The 16,112-nt window shown below is 42.9% G+C and overlaps 1 protein-coding gene across 8 annotated transcripts; it reads left to right on the top strand.

Moving 5' to 3' along the window:
• The first annotated feature begins 259 nt into the window (after positions 1 to 259).
• DGUOK (deoxyguanosine kinase) lies at positions 260 to 15,905 on the top strand. Of its 8 annotated transcripts, XM_026657593.1 has the most exons (8): positions 353 to 411; positions 1,054 to 1,160; positions 1,911 to 2,023; positions 4,587 to 4,777; positions 9,531 to 9,678; positions 11,098 to 11,213; positions 12,329 to 12,428; positions 13,208 to 13,826. In XM_026657593.1, the coding sequence occupies exons 2-8, from the start codon at positions 1,094 to 1,096 to the stop codon at positions 13,304 to 13,306; spliced, it is 834 nt and encodes a 277-aa protein (XP_026513378.1). In that variant the 5' UTR covers positions 353 to 411; positions 1,054 to 1,093; the 3' UTR covers positions 13,307 to 13,826. The 8 variants fall into 8 exon arrangements, with proteins under 8 accessions (XP_026513386.1, XP_026513387.1, XP_026513373.1 ...); XM_026657601.2 differs by lacking the exons at positions 1,054 to 1,160; positions 13,208 to 13,826 and adding an exon at positions 13,836 to 15,905 and having other exon boundaries at positions 260 to 411; XM_026657602.2 differs by lacking the exons at positions 1,054 to 1,160; positions 13,208 to 13,826 and adding an exon at positions 13,836 to 15,905 and having other exon boundaries at positions 260 to 411; positions 4,590 to 4,777.
• The last annotated feature ends 207 nt before the right edge of the window (positions 15,906 to 16,112 follow it).

Genomic DNA, 16,112 nt, shown 5'->3' on the forward strand with positions numbered 1-16,112 from the left:
ACCATGAAAATCTGCATAAATCAGCATATTATTATACTGGCAATCGGCATACGGCCGCATATCATTATCATACATTGATCTACGTCTGCATATGACTACAACGGCAAGCTGCAACGTCAGCATATTATAATAGTCATCTGCATAAATCAGCATACCGCCATAAACGCGACCTACGTCAGCATGTGAACGCGGCGATCCGCGCACGTCAAACCCGCGCGGCGCCGCCGCCGGAGAGGCACATAAATTAGCATATGATTTGCATCTCGTTCAGGGCCCGGGCCCGGGGGCGCGGGATGAGGCCGCTGTTGCCCCTGCGGCTCCGGCGGGCGGCGGCCGGGGGGCTCCCGCGCTGCTTCGGCATGGCCCGGCGCGGGGGTCCCGCCTGGCGGCTCTCCATCGAGGGCAACATCGGTACGGGCGGGGGGCGCTGCGTTAGGAGGGGCTCCGTGAAGAGAGAGCGGGAAGCTGGCGGGGGTGATGAGGAGAGGGGGGCGTGCGGAGGAGATGGGGTGCTGGGCAGGGGGGGGGGGGGGGGAGCTGGGGGTGCTGTGAGGAGAGGGTGGTGCTGGGCGGGGGTGGGGGCTGTGAGGAGAGGGCGCGCTGAAGGAACATCAGAGGGATCCGTACATCAGAGCTTTGGGCTAGAGTGTGTGTGAGAGAGAGAGAAAGGCAAACGGGCAGTGACAGTGCCCTAGCCTGTGTCATTGGCTAGGGTGGTGTCGGTGTGGAGTGCAAACAGATTAGATATCTAAAAAGATTTGCTTTAAAGCTCTGTGTTGGATCTATCTTGTTAGTAACATAAGACCCTTCTATGCCCCTTATATTGCAAACTCTTAAACACATGAGTAATCACATTGATTTCAGTGGGATTTAAAGTTAAGGATCTGTGGAAGGGGTTTGCAGGGATTGGGATCCAAAATATTATCTTGGAAGCTTGGACAGCATGCTCAGTTCTGTACAGAACAGAAAGCAAGAGCCCATAGTTGTGGATCTTTTCTTTCAGAATCCAACAGTGCTCTCCTTAAATAATGAGATTATGATTTTGCTTCATAGTGTTAAATTTAACACTCTAGCACTTTGCTAATTCACACTAATGGATGGAAGATTCGTTGCAAGTGACCAAACTTTGGAAACTAGTGTGGAACCAATAAAAAGCAAGGGTAATGAATCTTAGTGCATACAGTAGATTGTATTAAAATTTCTATCATGGTAGTACCCTGATGCCCTAGCTGAGATCAGGGATGTACTGGGCTAGGCACAGTACAAACATAGAATACAATACAGTCCCAGACTCAGAGTTTATGATCTAAGGCCCCAATCTTCAAATACTCATTATGCATAGAGATGAGTGTTTTTAGAACTGTGGCCTTAAAAGTTAAGGCAGACAAATAGGAATAGACAACCAGCTTATTTTGTTAGAACTAGTACTTCATAAAGTCCTAGTAAGTCTACATCTTAGGTGTTCTTTAGGTGCCTCTTATATGTTGTCTGTGTCGAGTAAATGTATTGTTATATATTTGGTTTAAAAAAAAAAATAGGGTCTCATATTGAGTCTCCATTCAATCTTTGAGAAGTGGGAGAAGCTGTTAATTGTGTGCTGATTTGAGAGAGTTTCTTCTGTATGGAGAGGGGGGTTACCAAAAGGTATTTTTAGTGTATTTTTTAAAACAAAATATGTACTAAATACATGTCAAAACAATGGCAACTTAGCTGCTATTGGAGGCAGGATACTGGGCTAGATGACTAAAGGTCTGATCAGGCATGGCAAATCCTGCATGTATCATTGTCTCTATTTTTGCTTAGGAAAGTCACTTTTTTTTTTTTTTTTTTTTTAATTGAGCTTACCTGCAGGATCTGGTAATGCTTTCCTAACCAGACTTCGACAACTGCTTTTGTATTTTAATTTGCAGCTGTGGGCAAGTCCACTTTCGTAAAGCTGCTGGGAAAAACCTTTCCAGAATGGCAAATGGCTACAGAACCAGTGGCAAAATGGCAAAAGGTTCAAGCTTCCAGTACCAGAGAGGTAAGTGTGAAAGTGAATAACCAGAGTGGGGGTTCGTGGGCGCTGTGACAAGAGTTTCCATCACCTGGCTTTAGGCTTTTCAAAATTTGTTGTGTGATTTTTAGTGGTGCTTATGAACCCCGGGGACCTAAATCCTCTCTTTATCTGCAGCGTAGGCACGTCACGGGCAGTGTCAGGACACGCTTCGCTCATTGTTCTACTATTGTGCCTCAACCTTTCCCTGTAAGACAAGGTTAAGAAGGGCGTTCAGTGACAACATCATCAGGTTTAACTGGTCTCTATTCAAGATGGTTTTCCTCATCCATAAATCTCTTCCATAATTTGATACTTGAATAGGTACATGTTTTTAAAGGGGAGATAAATATTTAACACGCCAACTCCTGTGATCTAGACTACGATTGCATCAACTTTAAATTCTTAAGAGCTTTAAAAAATAAATCCCTGTTTCTTAATACAGCTCATCCAAACATCCTGTATCCAGAGGACAAATATTTTTTTACTTGCATTGAGTTCAGCTCTCTAATGGCAAAAGAAATGTTGAGCAGAACAACCTGATTCTTATTAAAGACCTAGATGGGATCTGCTAATCCTCTGTATCTCTGTAGTCTCCCTGATATTTGTTTTACAGGACTTGCATCTTTAATTTATCATGAGCTCATTGTTGTGATTTGATTTTTTTTTTTAAATGATGTACATTATAGGCCCAATCAACCACTGCTGACCAGCAATAGTAGCAATTTTCTATGAAGTACCACAACCCAGGAGGGGACAACACCTGCTCTCCTCCTTCATGATAAACTCCATGGAGTAATTGGGGTAGGCGGGTAAGGCAAGCATAATTTTTGTCCCCAAATGGTTGACAAGCAGCCATCTGGGATCAAGGTCAAGCATGTGCCTTGTTGCTAAGAAGGCTAACGGCATATTGGGCTGCATTAGTAGAAGCATTGCCAGCAGATCAAGGGAAGTGATTATTCCCTTCGATTCGGCACTGGTGAGGCCACATCTGGAGTATTGTGTGCAGTTTTGGGCCCCCCACTACAGAAAGATGTGGACAAATTGGAGAGAGTCCAGCGGAGGGCAACAAAAATGATTAGGGGACTGGGACACATGACTACGAGGAGAGGCTGAGGGAACTGGGGTTATTTAGTCTGCAGAAGAGAAGAGTGAGGGGGGATTTGATAGCAGCCTTCAACTACCTGAAGGGGGGTTCCAAAGAGGATGGAGCTAGTCTGTTCAAAGTGGAGGCAGATGACCGAACAAGAAGCAGTGGTCTCAAGTTGCAGTGGGAGAGGTCTAGGTTGGATATTAGGAGGGTGGTGAAGCACTGGAATGTTACACCTAGGGAGGTGGTGGAATCTCCATCCTTAGAGGTTTTTAAGGCCCGGCTTTACAAAGCCCTGGCTGGGATGATTTAGTTGGTGTTGGTCCTGCTTTGAGCAGGGGGTTGGACTAGATGACCTCCAGAGGTCTCTTCCAACCCTAATCTTCTATGATTCTATGTGCGTTAGAGAAAGAGGATTATTGCTGAGTTTTCTGTGTCCAGTTCTGGTGTCAACACTTCTTTTAAACTGGAGAGGATTCAGAGAAGAGCTACAGGAATAATCTGAGGTCTGGAAAACATGCAGTAAGAGATTTAAGGAGCTTAATCTATTTAGTTCATCAAGGAAGAGGTTAAGAGGTGACTTGATCATGGTCCAGAAATCCCTTTACAGTGACTCTAGCTATCAAAGGCAGAATAAAATCCAGTGGCTTGTAGTAGAAAAATTAAAACTGAAAATAAAAAGTTGTACCTTAACAGGGAGGGTAGCTAATCATTGGAACAACTTAACAAGGTAAATTCCTCATCACTTGGAGTCTTTAAATTGAGGTTGGATATCTCTAAAATGCTCTAGTTCAATGGCCCTCAACTTTTCCAAACTACTGTACCCCTTTCAGGAGTCTGATTTGTCTTGCGTACCCCCAAGTTTCGCCACACTTAAAAACTACTTGCTTACAAAATCAGACCTAAAAATACAAAGGTGTCACACAGCACACTATTACTGAAAAATTGCTTACCTTCTCATTTTTACATATAGTTATAAAATAACTCAATTGGAATATAACTATTGTATTACATTCCAGTGTATAGCATATAGAGCAGTATAAACAAGTCATTCTCTGTATGAAATTTTAGTTTGTACTGACTTCGCTATGTAGCCTGTTGTAAAACTAGGCTGAGTTGATGTACCCCCTGAAAGAGCTCTGCATACCCCCAGGGGTATGTGTACCCCCTGGTCGAGAACCATTGCTCTAGTTCAACTACAAGCTATTGGGCTCAAATAGCGTTACGTACCTAGCAGAGAATAACCCCCTCCACTGCAGGAATCCCTGGGTGAAATTCCCTGGCCTATGTAATGCAAGAAATCAGACTAGATGATCATAGTTATTCCTTCTGATGTGCAAATCTGAGTCTTGCACCAGTTCTACACTGAGAATACCCTGCGTCCAGTCATAGGGATGGATAGCCTGAGAACCTCTTTCAGTGAGACTTTCTTCTTAAATGTGCCTTTTTGCCATTCCCTAGCAGGCCTCGTCTTCTCAGAACTTTGGCAACCTGCTTCAAATGGTCTATCAGGAGCCTTCTCGGTGGTCCTATACGTTCCAGACATACTCCTGCATGAGTCGACTTAAGGCCCAGCTGGAGCCCCTTTCAGAGAAGCTGTTGAAGACCTGGGATCCAGTGCAGATTTTTGAGAGATCTGTATACAGTGATAGGTACAGTGCTAAAAATCTCCAAACCCCTGACTGCTCCGGCTAAACTACGGTGCTTTGTTAGTCAGTATGTGCGGAGAAACATGGCAATGCCATTTAAGATACCATGCCTCTTTTATAAAAAATAGGCCATGTTTGGTGCCTACACAATAAATACCGTTTGTTTTCTAGAGGTGGGTTTCTGACACAAACCCCTTTAACATGAACAAACTGATCAGGAAATCCTTACAACTATGTAAATAGGCACTTTTCTGACCCCTTTCACCATAGTATCACAAACATTTCTTATCATAGTACCTCTGTGATGTAGAGAGTATTACCTCTGTTTTACAGATGGAGAAACTGAGGCACAGAGCCTAAGAGCCAAATTCATTGCTGTTCTGGACCTTGTGTTGTCACTTACACCAATGTGAAATAAATGTAAAATGCCATCAGAACAGAAGGGTAGAATTTCATACTTGCTGTGCACCAGTGTAAATGACTGCACAAAGTGCAGGGTGTTGGTGAACTTGAACCCAAGGTTGTACAGGAAGTGTGTGGCAGAGGCGGGAATTGAATCCAGGTCTCCTGAGACCCAGTCAAGTGCCTTAACAAAAGATCATCCTTCCATAAACTGCCCCGGATTTTGTCTTTTGGCACCTACAGGAGCAGCAGAAACGGTGGATTAATGATTGAATTCTAGGTCTCTGTGATGCTCAAATCTGCATGTGTTCAAGCATCTCAGAAATCAAACACATTCAGGGTATATTCTGGACTAGTGATGAGATGATAACGCAATCTATCTGGCACTTGAATGGGCTAAAGTCCTACTGTCAACATAAACTTGAAACTGATATTTAAAAAAGAAAATCACGTATGTTATTAATAATAGGTCCAGTGGTAATTGGTGTCCTGTAAAAACCTAAGAGAGGGAACACAAGAGGTAGTTGGATTTTCAGATTCAAATTTGTTTTTCATTATTTTTCTTGCTTCCAATTTACAACGCACTCGACTCAGGGAATGAAAGTAGCCTGGTCAGTTTCGCTCTTAGGTATACATGGAACTCTGCCTGATGGTTGCCTGATTCATTTAGGTTAAAAAGGTCAAACAAAATTATCTTGCTGATACCTCAAGGGTCATAGGTTCATGTAATATGCACATGATATTTATGAATGTTTCACATGATTTTAATTGGAGCAGTTCATACATGTTCACACTGCTTTCATTTACTCTGGTGTAAATTGGAAATAACTCCATTGTAGTTACCAGTGTGACTAAGCAGACTTTGTCCTACATGAAGCAAACACACCGACTGCCACCATTCTCAGCAGTCTGTTTCTAAAGGACAAACGAAAACCTTAGCTAGTAAGCTAAATGTCCTTAAGTTCCAAGGACTAGTTAAAGCTGATCTGTGGTGTTTATTGTGCTGTAGTCCATTTCATTTCCTGATTCTCTTGCATTACCTTGATGCTGTTGTGGTTGGTTTTCTAGCATAGCAGAAGAATGTTAATTAAAGCAGTTAATTTAAAGGTTTATATATTCATTTAAACATTTCCATTTATATTATTTCAAAGAAACAATCTTTAGAACCTAGTTGAACATGTATTTTGAGTTGCTAATTGCCACTTATGTTGCAGACCAAAAAGAACCATCCTCACTCATTTAATTAAAGTTTCATGTGTGTACTGGAAGGAGCTTGATATATTTTGTAGTTCCTGTCAGATAATGGGACTTGCAGTGTTTAAACAGATGTTGACTTGAAAAATGGGAATTACAAGGTTTTCTGTGTGTCCAGTTGTATGAAGTGGAGCATGAGGTATACTGAAAGTGTTTGTTTTCCAGAGAGGTGTCTCCTATGATGTAATGCCTTCTAGGCTATTTGGAATATGTTGGCACTAGATCTGGCTAAAGGGTCGCTTTTTCCAGATGCCTTGGTGAAGTGGATTGGAGGTGAGGTAATAAACTATATTTATGCATTCGCTGAAAGTGAGGGAAGTGTGAACATTACATAAGAGAAGCATAAACAGTGTGTTCGAAGCAAACGCTTTGGGTTGAGACTTGTGAAAGAGGGAAGTAATTCATGGTGTGTGGAAAAATATAATCCCTGACTATAATTCACTATTTAAAAAAAAAATAGTAGCTGGCTGTTTTAGTAGCATCTCTGTAATTCAAGGGCAGCATTTCAGCAAAGGGTCCTGCAGTAGAGGGTTTTCAGTGGGATCACTCCAAAGACTCAACCAAAATTTGTTAATCTTGAGGCCTTGCTCCAAGACCTATTTCCACAGTTTTTTGCCCGCAGGCAGTGCGGGAGGGAGTTAACACCTTTTCGGTTCTTAAGCTCTTCTAGAAGGGGAAAGTTAATGTATGATACCAATCCCACATCGCAGTCTGGGAAACCTATTTTCACTTAAATGTGTTGGAATTAAATGTCTGAGGGAATTGGTAATGAGTTAATTCAACTTTAGGGCGCTGTTTCAAATCGTGCTTAGGTCAGTAGTGACCAAAAATTGTTACTGCCCTATGTCATGCCCAGTTGGTGGTCTGTGTGAAATGAGTTGGTGAGTCTCTGCCTTGCTACAGCTGGGGTGGGGACGGAGAGCCTCACATCACACCACACAGCCAACAGGATTGGTACTATCTGACCTCATCATTGCTGGTGGTCTCAGCAGACGGATAAAAGACTGAATGCTCCAATGAGACACAACTCCCTTCCCAACCCTAGAGAAGGTCTGTTGTATTAATTTAGGTGGAGTACATATGGGCCAAAGGTGTTAACATAACCCAGTCACCATCCAACACTAAACAGTCTTAAACAAGGTTTGAGGTTTGGTATACAGAGACCTCAGCCTGCTTAGCACCATGGCGCAAACGCCATTAAAAATCCAGAAAAGGTTATTGTTTTTTTTCCCCCAGGGGGAGGGATAGCTCAGTGGTTTGAGCATCAGCCTGCTAAACCCAGCCTTGTGAGTTCAATCCTTGAGGGGGCCATTTGGGGATTTAATTGGGGATTGGTCCTGCTTTGAGCAGGGGGTTGGACTAGATGACCTCCTGAGGTCCCTTCCAACCCTGATATTCTATGAAAAGAAGGAAAAACAGTTAAAGCATTAAATAAAGCTTTAATTTAACAACATTTCTTGTTTCCTTTCCCTTTTGCTAGAGAGAGGTTTAAAAGGAAAAGCCCTTTGTTTGATAGTCTCTTAGGCTATGTCTACACTACAGACCTTACGGTGGCACAGCTGTACCACTGCAGTTTCCTGTGTAGCTGCTCTGTGCCAGGAGGAGAAAGTTCTCCTGCTGGCGTAATTAAACCACTCCGAATGAGCAGTGGGAGAGCATCTCTCACTGATATAGTGCTGTCCACACCAGCACTTAGAATATCAGGGTTGGAAGGGACCTCAGGAGGTCATCTAGTCCAACCCCCTGCTCAAAGCAGGACCAATCCCCAATTTTTGCCCCAGATCCCTAAGTGGCTACCTCAAGGATTGAACTCACAACTCTGGGTTTAGTAGGACAAGGCTCAAACCACTGAGCTATCCCTCCCCCTAGGAAAACCCTGTGAGTTAGGGGTGGGTTTTTTCTTCCCCACACCGCAGACTGACAAACGTGCTAGTGTAGACAAAGCCTTAGATGGTATCCAAAAGCGGCAATAACTCTTCTTTTTTGGGGGAAAGAAAAGCTGGTTGATATGGGCTAAAGCTGCTGTTTGTTGAAATCAGTTTTAGAAGAAAAAGCTCTCTTGTTTCAGAGTCTCTTACGTGGTTATAACTCATCCCAGGTTGTGTTTCGAATTCAGCTGGAGCTGACAGACATGGTGATGTCATCTGAGTCCCTTCCTGTGGCCTGGTTTGGTCAGAACATCTGTCACGATCACAAAGGCCCCAGGTTGCAGGAAGTGGTAGTGGTGGCAGCCCTGATGGCAAGTCTTGCTTCAGTAGCCTCCATTGTTTCTTTGAGTGTCCCCACCCTACCCTCAAAATTCTCTTTTTGTAAGGACCCAACAAGGGAGTGATGTGTGGAATAGCCCATTTCCTCATTATTTTGTCCACCAATTAGGCCTAATAGCTGACACACCAATTTTGGTTCACTAACATCCAGCTCCACATAATCTATTTTTCACAAGCATGATTTCAACAATCCTTGAGAACTGTATCAGTAGGCCATTTTTGTTTAGACTGTTTCAGTTTTTCTGTCTCCTTTTTGTGCCTTTTCCCATCAATATTTGTTATTATAGGTTATTGTGACATCACATGAACTTTCACTCACTTCTTACAATTAAACTCATGACTAAGGGTATATTTATAGGCCCTATTATCACCATGGGCCCCTACAAGTCAAGTTCGAGGTACATTGGCAGGGTGGTGTAAGAGGAAAGCTCCCCCTGCCACTGTCAACTCCATCCCTGTTCTGTAGGTAAACATGCCCTCATCCTCCAGGGCTGACAGCCCAATCAACACCGCTACAACTGCACTACCTAGTCCAGAACTAAGACAATTAGCAATAGAAAAACCCTCGAGTAACTGTTCTGCTATCCAGTGTGACACTGTTTGAACAGCCCAACTTGTCTCTCTTCTCTGGGTACTGAAATGTCTGTGTTAAATCTATGCTGTCGACATGACCTCTTGGAGCAGGGGCTGTGTCTTCCTGTGTGTCTGTGCAGTGCCTGGTGCATTATGGATCTTACCACAGTTAAAATATACTTTGTCATTCTAGAACTGCAGGGAGTTTGTTTAGGCAGGTTTAATTTACTTGCTGTTCTCTTTTGTCCTTCCTTCCCTAGGTACATCTTTGCTAAGAATCTCTTTGAGCTTGGCCACCTCGCTGAGATTGAATGGACCATTTACCAGGATTTGCACACCTTCCTCCTACAAGAGTTCGGGGATCGAATTGCTCTGCATGGCTTTCTGTATCTCCAGGCAACTCCAGAGGTAACTGAGAGCATGACTGGGAACTAACTAAAATCATCTCTAGTGGCTGCATTGAAGGCTGGCCTTGCTTTCCTTGAGAGGCAAAGGAACTCTGGACCATATCAGCTCAGAAACAGACTGGGACTCAAGAGGTCTGGGTTCAACTCCCAGCCTTGCTGTGTAATTTGGGTCAAGTCAATTAATCCCTATGCCTCAGTTCCCAATCTGTATGATGATAATAGCCCAGCAATTAATGTGGGGTGGGTGTCTCTGAAAGGTTCCAGAAATGTGAGAGGGTAAAAACCAATACACCTAAGGACTTGTCTGCACTAGAGATTCCTGTGATTGCCAACTTATTTACCCGTCCTAGTATAATTCTGGCACATCCTTCTGTAAAGAACCTTCTAACTGCTCTGAGCTCTCACTGTAAGGGTCTTGACACAGTTTGCAACTGCTCAAGGCAGGAAAGCAGTGAGTAGTTGAGGTCAGTCACTAGTTGTATTATGGTAGCTCCTGGAAGCCCTGACCAAGATTGAGGCCCCAGTGTTCAAGGCACTATATGTATACATAGTGAGAGACAGTCCCTTTTCTGAAGAACTTGCACTAAGCAGACAAAGGGTGAGAGGGGAAACCGAGGCACAAAGAATCCAGTTACTTGGCTAAGCTTACACAGCAGATCAGTAGCAGAATCGGGAATAGAACCCAAATCTCAAGTGCTAATCCAGGGCTCTGTGAACTGGACCACATTGCCTCTCCAGTGAGGGCTATTTTCTTCTAAGAACTTATTCTGTAACCCAGAGGGAAAATCAGTTCCCTCTGTTATGTAGTGCTGACTATGCAGTCTTCGTTCCAAACAGCTACTCCTTGTTCTTGTTTTTTAAAGGCTTAGCCTCAGTATATGGGAAACTACTTTGAGGGTTGGGGGAATATAGACTGCTTTTATGTATGGATGGCTTCTCTCGGGGCTTCCTCTTTGTGCATCATGTTGGCTCTTCCTCTATCTGATGATGGCTGGATTCAGCTTCTTCCAGAGCTGTATCTGTCAACATTGACACAAGTTGCTGCCCTTCTAGCACTGGGCGGGTATGTATGTAAACATACCAAGTATGGGGCCCAGTTGTGCTTGTAGTGAAGTTAATGGAGTTTTGCCCCTGACTCCAGTGGATGAAAGGTCAAGTCCTTACATACCCACTAAACGTCTGGCCCTAGACAGGCATTGTGACTTCTAACTTGTCTGTCGTGTGAAGCCATCCCTACTTTGTGTGGCTGCATCCCTTTCCAGCTGCCTAATGCTGAATTTGAACTGCTGCTGTTGTCTGAAGTGCCCCATACCCATTGGCCCCATGCAAATGTGGTTGGGTTTGCAAAGCAGACCTCATTGAGTCCTGTCCCAAATGAGTGGGTCATGCTAATGGAGGAGCTGTCATTTCCTCCCTTCAGAAATGTTTGGAGCGGTTGCACCGAAGGGGGAGGCCTGAGGAGAAGGAGATCCAGTTGGAATATCTGGAGCAGCTTCACACTCAGCATGAAAACTGGCTAGTAAAGAAAACCACGGAGTAAGTGACAATAGAAATGGCTTCCAGATTCTCAGCCATGCAAGCCTGGCACTTTAAATGGGTGAATAATATGTCTTCTGCTGTGCAGAGGTGCCTGTTTTAGTTTGTGGCCTAGCTCCCTACCACCATCCTGCCTGTATAATCTGGTACCCTTTCCCAACCCTAGAGATTCCCTCCCTGATGCCTCCAGCTGTCCACCACCCTTCTTCATCCCTCACTTAGTCCTCCCATTACCCAGCCAGCTTTCTGCCATCTATCTTAATGACACCGAACACAGTCTTCTAAGGACATTTCAGCAGGCTCATCCCTTTCAGCAGTAGGCTCCCCTTTGTTACTTGTGCTTCTTTCCATCACACCAAATCCTGTAGTTCCTTCCCAGAGACCACTCTAACCCAACTACAGTCAGATAGTCAAGGGGCTGCTGCTTCTGGGGCTTCTTCACTGACTACTCATTCTATCACATTTCGTACCACACAGCAGGGTCACAGAAATAAAGTCACTTGCCCAAGGTATCACAGACAATCAGTGATAGAACCCAAGGGTTCGGGGTTCCAGTCCTCTGCTCTATTAGGCATGTTCCCTTCCCAGATACCAATAGGGTATAACAAAATTCATGATGGGCCTCAGAAGAGGGAGAAAGCTCATCTACCTCATGAAAATCTAAGGTGACCCCTTCCCTTCCATAGTCTTACCTTGGGTTTTGCTTGTATAATGTGCTGGTAGTTTACTGAATCTTGGAGTCCAAACAGGGTATAGGTATCTTGCTCGGAAGCAAGTAGAGGGCTCTACTGTCTTAGGTGCTGATGCCAATGGGAGTGGAGGGTTCCAGGCATCTCTCAGCATTAAGCCCTTTGCTTGGAAATCTTCTCTTTTGATGGGGCAGGAGGGAAGGGACTTGTTCTCGGCAGCTGGAGGAGTCTTTTTTTTTTTTTTCCCCCTTTCTTTTAATGATGGTGAAATTCTATATGCAGCAGACATCCTTCTTATGATAAAATAAACGTATGTTGAAGCAGTGGTGTGACACATCTGTTCTATGTCTGGGCATATTGTCTCTTACCTCTCCCCAGAGGTACGCTAATAAGCCTATTGTTCAGTTCTCTTGTTGTTTTCTTCAGGGTCCACTTTGAAAACCTAAGGAATGCTCCAGTCTTTGTGCTTGATGTCAATAATGATTTTGAGGATGACCCAGCTGAACAAGAAGAGCTCATGAGGAAGGTAAGCAGTGATGATACCAACTCATTTTTGCTATTCATGTAAAACGCAGAATTAGACGTGTTGGGTGAGAATGAGGAATATTTTCTTTCTCCTTTGCATGTCTTTCTCCTTCTAATAGCCATCTGTTATGTACTGTCCTATCAGCTTGGACTGTCCCTGCAGCAATATCATTTTATACTCTGATCCCATTTCATCCCACAAGCTAATCAGTCAAGCGGGGTCAGCAATTGGACAAGAGAGCTCCAGGTGCTGTGTATGTATGCTAGTTACTGTCTCCAGCATCCAGGCTTGGTATTAAGAGATGCTGTGCTGCTAGAGGTGATGACTTATAGATAAGACATAAAACTAAAGAACTGATTGCTGTGAGATCTTCAGAGTCACACTTCTTGAAAGGCATAGTTTTCCCCTCTTGGCCAAATGCCGTATCCGGTAATAACATGCTATCTGTGTAAATTACCACTGAAGTTGCTGTTGGATACGATTTTCCAGTTTCCTACCCTAAACCATAGCATTTTTGTAAGCTGTTAAACAGCTGATGGGTTTCACCCCAGAGGCACTGTATTTCAGTACTGGAGAAAAATGATCCCTCTGAATAGATTTTAAAACTATAGCTTCTCTCATCCTTGAGGAGCCTGAATAAATAGAAGATGACAATATTACTTCTCTGATCAGTGAAAATATACCGTGAATTCTGCCAGGAAGTCCATAGTGGAGGTTTGTTTGTTTAAGAGCAGGATAATGTTTGTCCATTCTTATTATTACTACTTGTATTATGATAGGTTCCTAGGAGCCACAGTCATGGACCAGGAATCCATTGCGTGAGGCGCTGTGCAAACACAGAAGATAGTATTATTCTTCCTTTTGTGGGGTTGTATTGATGTGGTGGCTGGCTTGCTAGAGGGAATGCTGGTATTTTCCCAGGGAATGCATTGGTGGGATTGTATTCTACCAATATTGTGTATGTAATGCATTCATGTAGGTATAAGTCTAATAAACGAGTTACATTTCACAGACTTATTAAATATGAGTACATTGCAGTGTTACTGCCTGTCCTCTAAAATGTATATGAAAAATTGTATGCTTGATTGTAATCTTCATGTGTGTTTGTTCAGCGCCTGCCACAATGGGGGGCCTTGACCTTGATGGTGAACTTTGAGAACTACTGCAATGAAAATAGTGATATCTTCTTCATTGACCCCCTCCAGGTCAAAAATTTTAAGACCTGCTAAAGCTTGTTGCTCTATCAGTATTCCTAAAAAAATAGTCGAACTTTGAAGTCCTTGTGATGACTCCTTAGCAAATAGATTGTTTTGAATGAAATGTAGAACTACTTAAGTTTTTGTTGCATGCTTTTCGTGCAGTCTGATAAATTTCACTTTTATAAAAGGTGCTCTCTTTCCCTCACAGGTAAAGGCTTTTATAAAGACTCTGTGATCTGAAGCTTTGCCATCTCCCTCCACTACCAATCCAGAATTTCTTATTTATTTGCGACCAGTTGGACCTGATAATGCTGCTTGCCATTAAAAGGTCAAACAAAATAATCAGCAAATCTGTGTGTCAAACTTGGAAGGCCAAAAATGTAACTGAGGTATTTTAGTGAATTACACTTGAATTCTGTGTTTTTCTTCCAAACCAAATGTTACTTTTCCAGGGAGGGAGAAAAGACGTACAGTCACCCATGAGCAACCCTATAGTAACAAACCCATGTGGGTCTAATGGAAAGAAGAAGATTAAGAATCACAGAAAATTAATTTTCTGATCTTCCAAAGGGTGTTATGATCAGTGGGGGAAAGAAGTGATGTTAGACGTTATGAAGAATCCCTTCTACTTATGCCACAGCTTAAGTATTTCAAACTTGATTTCCCTTCATTGCTGAAGGTGATCTTCAGAAACCTTCTATTCCATTACATGCTGAATGCACCCAATGAGGGTGTTGTAAAGAATTATAGGAACCAATGGTCCTGATTCACCACTGCTCTGCACCTGTGCAAAGTGAATGTAATATGCTGCCAAATCACTGTCAGCATTTCACACTCATTTAGCACAAGTGCAAGTGGTATGTTCAAGTAAGTGGAGAATAAGACCCAACATAGCCATTTTTGGCACTTCTAATCCACTCATTGCAGTAGAAGGCAAAGACTTATTTAATATTAAGCCAGCTTCTCTTATTAAGTTTGCAACTTACTTGGTGTGTTTTCCACATCTTGAGCCTAATGATGAATTACCCTAGTATCATCTCATCAGCCAGATAGCTGCTGTAGCCCTGGCAGAAGGAAAAGAGAAATGGCATACCATATATTGTCTGAAAAGCTTTAATATTTTCACATTTTAAAGTAAGTCTAATGATTTAGAATAGGGGACTGGAAGTCAGGACCACTTGGGTTCTGTTACCACCCCCACCACTGACTTGCTCTGTTACTTCATGCAAGTCATTTAGCCTCTTCAGCATTTATGAAATCCTCAGATGAAAGGCATTTATACATATAATATGCAAAACAGATCCTGTTCTTAAAATACCTTGCAAAATGATAGTAGTTTGACAAACTGTTCTTACCTTACCTCTCAACCTGGCACCTTGGATGGGCCAACACTAGTGCAGTCCACCCTGGGGTGTAATTTGGACATTGCAGAAGCTAAGAAGGGGAGAAGAAAGAAAGTAAGACATGAATTTCAGTGGAAGTTGGCTGCCTGCCTCCCTTAAGTTCCTTTTGAAAATCTGATCTGAAATGCAACGAGTTCAGCGGTGCACAAATTTCTTTGTCCGTCTAGCTCCCACTTTCCTCTAAGCAAAACCTTTCCTTGCTGAAACATACCTGAATGGATTTGTTAGAAGGTCAGCATGTCCCTCTAAGACCATAAAGCCTCATAAGACCAATAAGTCTTCAATAAACATGAAGAGACAAAGGAGAAGCAGGAATGGTCTTAAGACAGGCAGTTTTGAAATACCAGAGAGAAATATGGCCTTGTTAAGACAGTAGCAAAGATCTTTCCAACTGTGTGTGTGCTGAGATGCCCTTCATAATCCAGGTGTTATGGGGCCATTGTGTATTGCATGAAATCCTAGCCCCTTGAAGTCCGTGGTAAGACTCCTGCGGACTTCAGTAGGGTCAGTAGTTTACCTGTTGGTGAATCAGAGGGAATTTTGTGAAATGATTGTCTGGTCACTTTTAAGTTGTAGACCTACATGTTACTGTTGTTAGGTTACACTGCAACACTCAGCAGTTCCTATGACCAAGAAGGACTAAAATCAAGCAAATCTGTATACGTAGTTTAGTTTTAGACCTGTTTAGTCTAAAGGTAAATCGTAAACTGTACAAACTTATCTGGATATCACCTTGTGCTCCAAGGGGAACATAAATACATGTCTATAGATGTCTGCAGGGTGAATATTTGAGGAACAGCCACTTCATAATGTAAATTCGGTGGACAGGTTAAATTCTGAAGGAAAATTCTGTGTATTTATTTAGCTTGTGTTAAATTAAAAAGTATATTACTTTTCAGCTGTTTTGGCTGTCCTGCAGTGAAAGGAGCTGTGTGGTGGTGAATTGCATCAGTCATGCAAATCAGTGTTGGGGATGACTAGTGACTATTGGCAGGATTGTCTTGTGGCTAAAGAGATGGACTGGGAGGCCTGGGTCAGACCCACTGTGTGATTTTTTTTTTTTTTTTTTTTTTTTTTTTTTT

The sequence above is a fragment of the Terrapene carolina genome, unplaced genomic scaffold (assembly GCF_002925995.2).
Source record: "Terrapene carolina triunguis isolate 2854851 unplaced genomic scaffold, T_m_triunguis-2.0 Scaffold53, whole genome shotgun sequence".
NCBI lineage: Eukaryota > Metazoa > Chordata > Testudines > Emydidae > Terrapene > Terrapene triunguis.

Coding starts and splice junctions, on each gene's coding strand:
- DGUOK (XM_026657588.1), top strand. CDS start 294: ATGAGGCCGCTGTTGCCCCTGCGGCTCCGGCGGGCGGCGGCCGGGGGG. Junction 2,024..4,586: donor AAGCTTCCAGTACCAGAGAG/GTAAGTGTGAAA, acceptor GCCATTCCCTAG/CAGGCCTCGTCTTCTCAGAA. Junction 11,214..12,328: donor CTAGTAAAGAAAACCACGGA/GTAAGTGACAAT, acceptor TGTTTTCTTCAG/GGTCCACTTTGAAAACCTAA.